General features: G+C 38.2%; 1 protein-coding gene across 1 annotated transcript in view; it reads left to right on the top strand.

Moving 5' to 3' along the window:
- Positions 1–12,257, top strand: part of FBN2 (fibrillin 2) — a 162,890-nt gene that overhangs the window by 128,246 nt on the left and 22,387 nt on the right. The window contains 5 exon segments of the mRNA XM_030467573.1: positions 390–515; positions 865–990; positions 2,577–2,693; positions 11,549–11,677; positions 12,000–12,119. Of these exon segments, the coding sequence (XP_030323433.1) occupies positions 390–515; positions 865–990; positions 2,577–2,693; positions 11,549–11,677; positions 12,000–12,119 (618 nt within the window).

Here is a 12,257-nt window from a genome sequence, read left to right as displayed (position 1 = left end):
ACAGAAGTTTTGGCATTGATATTCAAGGATCTTGAGATGACATGTGCACCTTAAAAAGCTGATTAACTCTGCTAATTACTATTTCGGTTTCAACAGGAACATTTTTTAATAAAAAGCCTAATTTCTTTAGACAGATGTTTAAAATCATAAAGCCATTTCAGTGTATAGGAAGTTGGATTCATAGGATCCTCCTCCAAAATGTTTTATGGGTGAAATTGTATCAATTTTGCTCTTCATTCACATTTATGGTGGAGGAGTATGAGTGTCAGAATATTCATGCTTAGTTGAGGAAAAAAGACTCATCTTGCACAAGATGGAAAATATAAATTCTGGGCACAATTAACTGTCTTGTGGTTTCTGCTATCTGAACCATGATGTATATATTGCAGATATTGATGAGTGCAGCAATGGGGACACTCTGTGCCAGAAAAACGCAGACTTTATCAACAGCCCTGGGAGTTACCGCTGTGAATGTGCTGCTGGTTTTAGACTTTCACCCAATGGTGCCTGTGTTGGTAAGAAATAAGTTGACTTTTCTTGTCTGTTTCAATTTGTTTATAATCACTGGTGTGTGTGATTCTCTTGAAGGGTGAAGGTACAATTTTTTTCCTGCCCTGTTTCTCTGCAGAAGGGAAGGAAAAATGGTAAAATTTTTAAGGAACATTTTTGTTGTATCAACCAAACCCTAACAGTAGTTTATAGTTCCTATAAAATGAAGTTTTCTTATGATTTAGGTTTACTTATGGATAATTATGAGTCTGGTTTTGATAATAACAATAACAGATTGTAAAAATATGTTTGTGTAAAATGAATGGATACTAAAAGTCAGTAATGTATACCATCTGTTTTATATTTTTTTTATAGATCGCAATGAATGTCTGGAAATTCCTAATGTTTGCAGTCATGGTTTATGTGTGGACATTCAAGGAAGTTACCAGTGTATATGTCACAATGGTTTTAAAGCTTCACAAGACCAGACAATGTGCATGGGTATGAAAAGAAAATGCTTTTGCATGTGGTTTGTTTATTGGTTGGTTTGCTTTTGGTTTATTTTTAGAGGGAAAGGACATGAATCTAAATTTTTGAGGCTAGTATAAGTGGCATTCAAAAACTCATTCAAAATTCATACATTTTTTAATTTTTTTGAATAAAATATGAGAAGTTGCCCTTGGAGTGCATACATTAGTTTGAGGAAGAAAAATCACAGTATTCTCAGAGATGTCCATGTTACTGAGGAATATTATAACCTCATTTTCCAAGAAATTACGTATTTGACTTACTTGACAGGTAAGTTCATATGAGATATAAGAGCATGATAAGAATTTGGAGATTTAAAAAAATGGATTTTTCACTTAGTTAGAAACTCACTGAGTTCATGATTTACTTAAAACGAAAATACCACATCTAACATAATTTAGGCCTATACTCATTTTGTATTAAATGATGCCATGACAGAAATTATGTAAGATATAAGTTTGCAAAATAAGTGTGCTTCTGTGGTTTTTCATGTTTCATGATCAGTTCTACATGGTTTTTTTTAAATAAAAAGTGATATATATGTGAATTTAGATCTTTCTGAGGAAAATAGCCAAGAAATTATTTTGATTTTTAAAATAATGATCATCTAAATGCAAGTTCTTATCTATAGAGAAGTTCAGTGTCTTCTATAACACAAGCAGTGTTTCAGTTTCAACTTTAAGCAGACTTAAAACCTGTACACATTGTATTACATATTCATGTATGCCTTGAGTATTCTCATATTTGGACTAAATTGCATTTGTCGGAACATCTGAGGAAGAATTAACAATGCAAAATTTTGAGGGACTGGTTACTCATAACAGTAACTCAGTAATTCTAAAAACATCACAGTGTGAAATACAAATCTGGACATTGACGGGTTATGGAAATGATCCATACAACAAAATACTTACCTTCTGTAAATAAGTTAAGTGTTTCAGGAAGTCCACAAGAAGCAGAACAAGATCAAAATACTTTTGCAGTCCCCAAGAAACTCCAGAAATTACTGAAATATAAGCAAGAAACATTGAGTTTTAGTGCCTTTTAAAAATTGATGTTTCCAAGAGTTTGTAAGCACCCTTTTTAACTCTGGATATGGCACTGATATCGTTGCATATAAGTCAATTTATGACTTGTGAACAATGACACAAACGCCTTTATAGAGTATTTTCAAAGGTTTTCATGGACTTAGGAGTAAAATATGTACATAAAATCTGAGATAGTTCCAGGGCTGTGACTCTCAGTCCATTATACTAAGTCCTATTGTACATTAAGAAATTAAGAAATGTTAGTATAAAAATAAAAAGGTAGAATGCTTTATGGTACTGCACATGGACTTTTATATTTTCATGTAGCAGATCCTTTTATTTAAAAATATATGTAAAAAATACAACTTGCAACATTTTGCTGTGTGTAACCAGAAACTGTAAAGATCAGTAGTATAAATAATGTAACAAATTAAAGGAAAGACTGAGGTTTAGAATATTGTCACTGTGCATACATATTAATAGATACCTGGGAAAATCAGTTTTCATGAACAGTTTTATTTCTTTTTGCAGATGTTGATGAATGTGAACGCTATCCATGTGGAAATGGAACTTTTAAAAACACAGTTGGATCGTATAACTGCCTGTGTTACCCAGGATTTGAATTAACTCATAATAATGATTGTATGGGTAGGTGATGCAATCCAAACATTATTCTCATTACTGCTGGCTGGTTTGCAAAGGAGAATCTTGTATAATTAAAACTGAAACAGAAGAAAGATCAGGGCGCTAAGAAAGTTAATTGATTTCAGTAAATGATACTGTTCCCAGCCTCAGAGTTTCATCATTACTATAATTTTTAAACTACTTAAAAATGCTTTTTACTGGCCAGCTTGCAATAAAGTAAATGTTGCATCTCTGAACCACTAGGGGAACCTTACAGTTCACAGACATTTTAATGCAGTTGTCACATTCATTAATTTTCCTGGGTAACTACCTCACAGGTCCTTGACTACTGGCACAATCCATAGGCACCACTCACAGTAAACATATATCACACTACTAGTCTTGCTTCAGTATTTTAAAATAATTTCTTGATTTCAGAATAACCTTTGACACTTGCATAAAGTATGAAAGAGACAGCAGTCCATCAATAAGAAAGCCAGTACAACTAATCTACTAAGTCTGGTCTCCTAAAATGAACTCTTATACAGGGTTCACACTGACATTGCTATTTCATATTCTGTAAAGCACAGAATACAAGAATATCTGATGTCTTGGGACAATCTAAGTTCCTGGATACTTGTGCTAAATCAGCTAAAAATTTTCCTGGGCTGAAGAAAAGGCTCATAAGTCTCTGGAGATCCTCTCCTTTGAGCAGAGTGTAAGCCAAAAGAGAGGAAAGCTTTATGTTCCTTCCTGCCACAGAAGGAAGGCAGAACAAAGCCTACTGGTCTCTTTGTTGTTCAGGAGAGAACTAAATCATCTCAAATAAGTATTTTAAATCCTCCACTTGTCGAGAAAAGAGAAAAATAAAATCATGTTTGTCGCGATCCGACCTATTATTTTAATATTTTGTTTGAGGAAAACCAGCCACTGCTTCAGAGACGCGCAGAATTACAAAAAATAATAATACTTAGTGATTTTAACAAGTTATAGGGAATTATTTTCAGGGAACAAGAGAACAAGTAAAGAGAGGAGATCGGGTTACCAAGTCCAGGCCGCTGTGGAGCTGTTCTCGGCTTCGCCTTCAGGGCTGGTTGCTCGTTGGCTCCTGGCTGCTTCTGGAGTTAGCTGCTGCGTCCAGGCCGATGGCTCGCTGGGTGCTGATAGCTGATCTGGTGGCTTGTCCGTCGCTTGCTTGCTCGCCGATTGCTTGCCCTCCGCTTGGTTCTTTTTTGTTGGGTTTTTAAAATGAAAACGGGGAGAGGAAGGAGGGGGTCTTCGTTTGCATAACTTGAAGAAATTCACGGTTTCCCGGAACAGACTTTTCCTTATCTATTTGTTAATTTCCCTATTGTTTTAGGTAGGCGCCGGGGAGGTGGTCTGACCAGTTTTAGGTCTCAATAGGTGCTAACGAGGCATTCTTACAGGATTGGTGACAGGAAAGAATTTGCTCAAGAAACATTTGAAATTTTGAAAAGGTTCACATCATTTCACCCCGTGGTTCTTGAGCCAATTATTTTTCCTATATATGATTTTTTTTTATATTTATATATATATATACACACATCCCTATATATACACATCCCATTTGGCGTGGTTTTGTCATGTGGGTTTTTTTGTTGTTTTTTTTTTTTATAATCTGTGCTGTCCAGCAGGCCGATTCTATCTCCGAGGTTTCCTTTAGTGGACAACCGAGAATCCCACCATGCCTAGCACAGTTCCTTTTTCCACCGCACGTTTATCTAGCTCAAAAGCCAGAATTTTGTTAACGTGTGTTTGAGGGGAGTAAACTGTAGGAGAAACCACACATACATACTTCACCACCTTATGTCACCTCACCCCGTGGGTTTTGAGGCTAGGGGAGTGCGTTTTGGGATAAACACAGTGATATATATATATGTATATATAATAAAATAAAAAAAAAAAGAAACCTGACATTTATCAGCTACAAGGTAGCAGAGGGCACATATTTAAGGTTACAAAGAAACAACTTAATACAAGTGAGGTATATGCTTGTCCAAACCATACATACAAATGTATAGAAAGAAAGGTAAAATATTGACGGTTACAGAATCTCAGCAAGTAAATCAGAAAAGAAAAATGTCGACTATATAAATGAGAGCTAGTAATAACAATAGTAATAGTAATAGTAAATACAGGGATTACAATAATCATAATATATAATACAATGCAATAATCAGAAGTACATAACATAGGTACATTTCATACAAATACAAAAACATAGGCATATGTTAGACACAGTTGCCTATGGCATAGTTAAGTCTGTCATGCCAATTACTTTCTTGAGGCCTAATGAGTTTTTTTATCAACCCATTAGTCCTTTCTACAATTCCATTAGCCTGTGGATAGTAAGGAATATGAAAAGTCCAATTAATATTTTCACTTTTTGCCCATTGTTGGACCAAGTGGGAAGTGAAATGAGTACCATTATCAGACTGAATACTGGTAGGTTTAGGCAAAATTCCAAAAACCTTTTTCAGGAAAGAAACAGTACTTTCCCCATTTGCTTTTGCACAAGCTTCAGCACATGTTAACCCAGATACCACTTCCACCATCACAATAACATACTGTTTGTTTCCCGACCTCCGGAAGGGTCCTATATAATCTATTTGCCAAGTTGACCATAATGTTTTACCATCTCTGAGATTTAAATGGTTAGCGGTCAGTGGGTGCTCTCCCAGTCGAATTTTACACAATTCACAAGCAGAAATAATTGTTTTGCACTGTTCACGTGTCACAGACCATCCACGTGATTGTGCTTCTTTATACAAATCAAAGATACCAGAATGACCCCTTTTGCAATGAAGCCATTCTAATAATTTTCCCCATTCTTGGACTTCGCCTTGATTAAGAGCATCTCTGATTTCAATTACATTAATTCTTGCCAATTCATCAACCAAGTTATTATATTTGCTTGCTTCATTTTTCAAATCGGATCGGTGAGATGGTACCCATCCTACATGAAAATTGGGATTTTCTTTAGCAATTTGCAGAATTTCCTTCCATTTTTCTGTATGCCATACTGGTACACGATTAATTTCCCAGTTATTAATCTCCCAGAAAGTTACCCATTCAACACAGCCTTTAAATACAGCAAAAGAGTCTGTATAGATATATACAGGTTCTGTAGTGGCTTTTTCTTTTACAAATACATTCAAAACAGCATCCAGTTCACCTACTTGTGCACTTCCTTCATCTTGGTTAATTATTTGTTCTCCTGTGGAGGGCTTAATTGCAGCTGATTTAAAATACCATGTTTTCCCTTGTCTTCTGGAAGAAGCATCAGTGAACCAGGCATTATGCATACTGCTTTCAAATTCTGGGGCTTCCTTAATGGGGCTAGGAGTTTTCAGAATTAAATCTTTTTCATCCATGGAGTTTATCAGGTCCCTCTGTAATTTGAAACAGCTCAGCATAATATTCAATCTGACTGTACCATTTCCTGATAGTACCTTTCTGAGAGATACCATCAGGGGGCGGTTGGCCAGATAAGACCTGGTTAAGCACTTTAAAGGGTCCCTGCAGGATTACCTGTTGTTTTCGAATAATCTTGCTTATCTCTTTCAGCGCCATGCTGACGGTAAGCAAAGCCTTTTCTAGAATTGAATAGCGCTTTTCAGAGGCTTTCAATGACTGCGAATAAAACAGTATAGGTCTGGGGGGTCCAGCAGGGCCTCATTGCCAAAAGTGATAAGAGAAGGCGCTAGGGGAAAAGCCCCATTCAATTATTATGGGGTCTGAAGGGTGGAGAGGTCCCAGAGTTTGAAAGGTTTGTGCCTCTAGTAATAGAAGTTTTAACGCCTCTTCATGGGAATGAGTCCACTCCCATAGGCGATGCTTTTTAAGCAGGTCGTATAGAGGCCTGGCAATTATTGACAAGTCCGGTATGTGCTTTCGCCAATATTGCAAAGTCCCCATAATTTCCTGCAATTCCTTTTTATTTGTGGGTGCTTTTATTTCTCCCAAGTGAAACAGAGTATCCCGTGGAATATTCCATGTCCCACCTTTCCATTCGATCTCTAAAAATTTGGCTTCCTGGGAGGGAGGCTGCCTTTTGTCCTCAGGTATTTCAATTTGTAAGGCTGTTAAGTGCTCAATTATGGCCTCATAAACTGCTCTCACGGCTTGCTCAGTTTTACCACCTATCAGTATATCATCAATGTATTGGTAAATTTTCACATCTGGGTCATTTTTTATTCCTGTAATATTTTCCAGCTCCTGTGCCAGAGCATGGTGGGCTATTGTGGGGGAATGCTTATAGCCCTGGGGCAGCCGAGTAAAGGTATATTGTATTCCTTCCCAAGTGAAAGCAAAGTATTTTTGATCTTCAGGGTCAATTGGAATTTGGAAGAACATATCTTTTACATCCAGAGATGCAAGCACTGGGTGTGCTGCTTCCTGGATTTCTAGTACCAAATCTGCTATATTTGGAACAGCAGCAGTTAATTGTTCTGTGCCAGAATTTAACCTCCTGTAATCTACAGTCATTCTCCATTTATTACTGGGTTTCCTTATCAGCCAGATTGGAGAATTGTAAGGTGAATGGCAGGGCACAATTATACCTTTTTGTTTCAGGTCAGAAATTACATCTCTTATACCTTCTTTTGCTGCTATAGGAATGGGATACTGTTTCACATTTACAATTTTACTCTGAGGAGGGCGTGGAGCAGTTCTTAATAATCTGACTTTAAGGGTGGAGGTCCCAAAATTCCAAAAACATCCATTTTCATCTCTCCAGGATCTACCAACCAATACATCCATTCCCAAGAGATTGTATGGAATGTCTCCTGCTATCATTTGGGTTTTAATTATTTCCTCTTCTCCTGGTAGCTTCAGGCAAACATTTGCCATTCTCTGTAAAACTGGCTGTCCCAAAGCACCACTGACAAGAATTGGTTTGAGGGAAGGGTTGATACTACATTTTTTCGCCACATCAGGTTTTAGGGTGGAAATCTGAGCTCCTGTGTCGATCACAAAGGTTACAGGATAACATTTTGGTCCCACTGCACAAGTAAGTTCCAAATCACCCCTTTTATTTAAGATTAATCTTAATACATTTTGCCAATCCTTTGGAGGGCTGGATGTTTTGGAATTTGTTTGCTTATTTTGCGGTGTAGGGATGCCTTCCCAGGGCTTATTCAGGGGATCAGTAGATTTTACTGAATTTAGGTTAGCTTTTGCCTCCTCTCTCTGCTGTGTTTTAGTTTCCTTGTTAGCAGCAGAGAGAGGGCTGTTCAGTTTCCCGAATTATGGGAATTTTCAGGTCTGTCTCCTGAATTTAACCTGGTAGGCCATTCTTCTACTAGGGCCTTTAAGTGGCCATAAGTGAAAGTATGACTTAAGATTGCAGGAGGGATGCCTTTTCGCTTAGCTTCCTCCTTAAGCTTTGCAAAAGGTCCCAGTTCACCCGGTGGGGAACTATTCCTGTCTCGGGGGGGGTCTATTTTGACGTGGGTTAGTATTGTTAGAGTTATAAGTATTGCTATTATTTTTATGGTTATTATTCCTTCGCCTGCTTCCCCTATTTACAACTGTCCATTCACCCCGTGATTCGTCCTGCTGGTAAGGAGGAATTTGGGGGGTCATGGCAGCTGCAGCCGCATAAGTTTTTTTCGGGTTATTATAGTTTGCAGGGGTTTGGAGAATTTTTATAGCTGCGGTATCATCTTCGGGTGCTACATATTTACAACCGAACTCGGTCAACTCCGTGAGTAAATCAGACCAGGTATGACTTGTGTTAGGCGGAGGAGTAGCTCTTTCAATTCTGTTTTTAATTTGTAAGGCCTGATTCTGCAATTGAGCAGGCAATCCTCTGATTAATATATCCATTCTTTCGGGCTTAATGTTTATTGTAAGCGGGTCCTCCTGCTTCATCACTAACACATGGTCATAAACCATTTGAATTATACTGGCCTTATGAATATTGTCCCATAATCGGGAAAGGCCTCCACGCAATACATGGGGTTCTCCCCGGACTATGGGGTCAATAAGACCCACGTTATAAGCAGCTCTTTGTGTCAGGGACCAGGGAGCTCTGGAGTTGCCAGTGATTAACATAATTCCAGGACCCCAAATACCCGATGCTTCCTTTTCAGATAGCAGTATACTATCTCCACCAGAAGATGATACTCTCACAACATAATCAATTTCACTTTCGGAGGGCAACCTGGAAAATTTTCTCTTTAATTCTGCCAGCTCCAGAGGGGAATAAGGCTGCTCCTTATGGGTGACCTGTTCATGATCTGATTCCATGTCCCGTGCATGCTCTACTTTAATTATGGGACGTAGACGTTTGTGGATTATGGGTTTGCGCTCATCTTCTGAACTAGCAGAAGATTCCTGGCAGGAGGAGGAAGGCGCAGAGGTACTTTCACTCGAGATGGCGAGCTGATGTATCTTTGCCTCCAATTTGTTATATTTCTTGGTCCCGACTTTTATAAAGGTCTTAAGCACGTGGCGCAATTCAGCAACTTCTCCCTCTAAGGAATCAGAGGAGGTATTTTCCCGATTAGTGGATTTTGGTGGGGCTTTTGATTTTAAAATGGAGGACCGTTTTTTTCCTTTTATATAAACAAAACGAACAGATTTTTTTCCCTGTCGCTTTGCAGAAGATACTCCCTCTTCATCGGTGGTATATTCAGATGTAGAGGGAGCATTATTTAGCACCGAATCAAAGTTCGTGTAAGTCTCAGATTCTGAAGTACTCGGCTCCTTTGATTCTAAAAGTTTTATGTTTTCTTTCATCCTTTTTACCTCTTGGCGCAATTCTTCTTTCTCCTGCCAGAATATTGTAGCCAAGGTGAAAAAGAAACGAGCATAGAAAAAATCTATACCCTTTTTTTTAACATTCTTTTTGGTCTCCTTATCCAAGTTGGATGGGTTTTCTAATGGAGTAACTAATTTACCAAGAGCAGCAAAATTTCCACTTTGATAACGTTCATAAATCAGCTCAAAAACAGGTCTTTTTGGGATATAATTATGGGCTTTTAGGTTTTCCCAATAGGGACTAAACACTATAGCCTTGACAAATTCATCCTCTTTATAGAAGGACACAGTCTGGTCCTCACTGCTGGTCGAGCTGGCAGAACAAGCTACGGACTTCATTTGTTTAGATTGTTTTAAATTCCCTTTTAAGTTAGTTTTGCAATTAAGGCGCCCAAGAGCAGGCTCTGATTTTTTCTCAAGATCCTGCCGACTACGCCAATAAAAATGTCGCGATCCGACCTATTATTTTAATATTTTGTTTGAGGAAAACCAGCCACTGCTTCAGAGACGCGCAGAATTACAAAAAATAATAATACTTAGTGATTTTAACAAGTTATAGGGATTTATTTTCAGGGACCAAGAGAACAAGTAAAGAGAGGAGATTGGGTTACCAAGTCCAGGCCGCTGTGGAGCTGTTCTCGGCTTTGCCTTCAGGGCTGGTTGCTCGTTGGCTCCTGGCTGCTTCTGGAGCTAGCTGCTGCGTCCAGGCCGATGGCTCGCTGGGTGCTGATAGCTGATCTGGTGGCTTGTCCGTCACTTGCTTGCTCGCCGATTGCTTGCCCTCCGCTTGGTTCTTTTTTGTTGGGTTTTTAAAATGAAAACGGGGAGAGGAAGGAGGGGGTCTTCGTTTGCATAACTTGAAGAAATTCACGGTTTCCCGGAACAGACTTTTCCTTATCTATTTGTTAATTTCCCTATTGTTTTAGGTAGGCGCCGGGGAGGTGGTCTGACCAGTTTTAGGTCTCAATAGGTGCTAACGAGGCATTCTTACAGGATTGGTGACAGGAAAGAATTTGCTCAAGAAACATTTGAAATTTTGAAAAGGTTCACATCAATGTTCAAGTAAGAAGAGTCTGCTGCCAAAGAATGAGACTATTTGACAAGGTGTTTTTTTCCCCCCTTGGCAGAATAGATGCCAATCTACTGCCAGGAACATCCAGCAGCTCTGCTTCAGCCTGTGTCTTTGAGGAGCCCAAGCTGACTCAGAGACTTGGACTTTTGTTTGCACTCCTCTTGACAACTTGGAGAGCCTCAAGGCTTTCTTCCAAATCATCCCAGTCATTCAAAGGCAATTTAGTCCATCACAATAAAATACTTTAGAGGTACTTCTCTGCTTGTACAGCTCTAACACAGAAGAAATCTACAACGGAGTAAATGATGGAGTAAATTACTGGCTGAAGCAGAAGGTACATCTTTTCTCAGGAGCTGGTACTTCATGCTTCTTAATATTAGAACCTCTTCAGTAAAGCTGATGTTAGTCTTCATCATTCAAATTCAAGTATTGTAAAACAGTGAAGTGCATGTTTTTCTTACACCATGATCCTTATACAGTCTTCCTTTCATTTATTCTGACACTTTCTCATCAGCAATTTTCCTTACTCAGTGCTTGTTTTGTTCTGCATTAGTAAGGTGACTACATTATTCAAGTAACTGCAAACTAGCAAGCATTTTCTGACCTCACTTTCTGAACCATTGTGAAAATCATCCTGTGGAAAGAAAATGGTAGATACCACAAACTAAAAATGACAAGGCAGGTTTTAAAATGAAACTTGAGCACATATTAATGCAGGTAAAATCCAGAACACTCCATGTAACATTTTCTTTTCTGTGTCTGGAGTTAGTATTGTAAGCAGTAATTGAATGTCTGCAGATGCAGAAGCTGAGGTAATGTGACAAGTTTGAAAATTGTACATACCTATTAAAAAAAAGAATGTTTTTTAAATAGACCATATACTTGAGTGAGAGTTATAGCTGGCAGCTTTTCCCTTGCTCCTACAGGATTTGCCTCTTACATGGAAATTGATATTGCAACCAGAGTGTGTCAGGTAGAGCTTCTGGGATTTTAGATTGCTGTGTGTTTTTTTCTCTTGCAGATATTGATGAATGCAGTTCCTTATTTGGTGAGGTGTGCAGAAATGGACAGTGTTTCAATGAAATTGGTTCCTTCAAATGTTTATGTAATGAAGGATATGAACTTACTCTAGATGTCAAGAATTGCATTGGTACGTATGATGCCATGTGGAGATGTTAAAGCACTGATAAGCTAAAGCAACCAAACTATTAGCTTCCATCTAGAGGATAGCACCACATTCTGAGTATATAAGTATATATATAAAAAAACACGCAAAATTACAGTGACTTTAGTGAAATACAGTGGCAGTAACTGTGTTATGGAATAGCTGTTGATCTTCAAGTGTTTAGATGCCTTAGAAAAAGAAAATTAAAAGAAGAGAATCCTACTGTCTTTTCCATGAGTAAGCCTGTTTTGTTACCTTATTAATGACATGATTCTAAACATTTCTTGATTCCATCTGCTTTCCAAAGATACTAATGAGTGTGTGGCACTACCTGGTTCATGCTTTCCTGGTACTTGTCAAAATTTGGAAGGATCATTCAGGTGCATCTGTCCGCCAGGATACGAAGTAAAGAGTGAAAGTTGTATTGGTAAGGCAAGTTGTGATCCTTGCTTCTGAATAATTTAAAAATTAGAGTATGTACCTGGTTCTGATTTTGGGTAAAGTAGTTGTACACCCTAATATTTGTGAACATTGCCTAACTTTCAGGAACAGGTTTTAAAAATGG

The sequence above is a fragment of the Calypte anna genome, chromosome Z (genome assembly GCF_003957555.1).
Source record: "Calypte anna isolate BGI_N300 chromosome Z, bCalAnn1_v1.p, whole genome shotgun sequence".
In the NCBI taxonomy this organism is placed as follows: Eukaryota; Metazoa; Chordata; class Aves; order Apodiformes; family Trochilidae; genus Calypte; species Calypte anna.
This window is presented reverse-complemented; position numbering and strand designations above follow the sequence as displayed.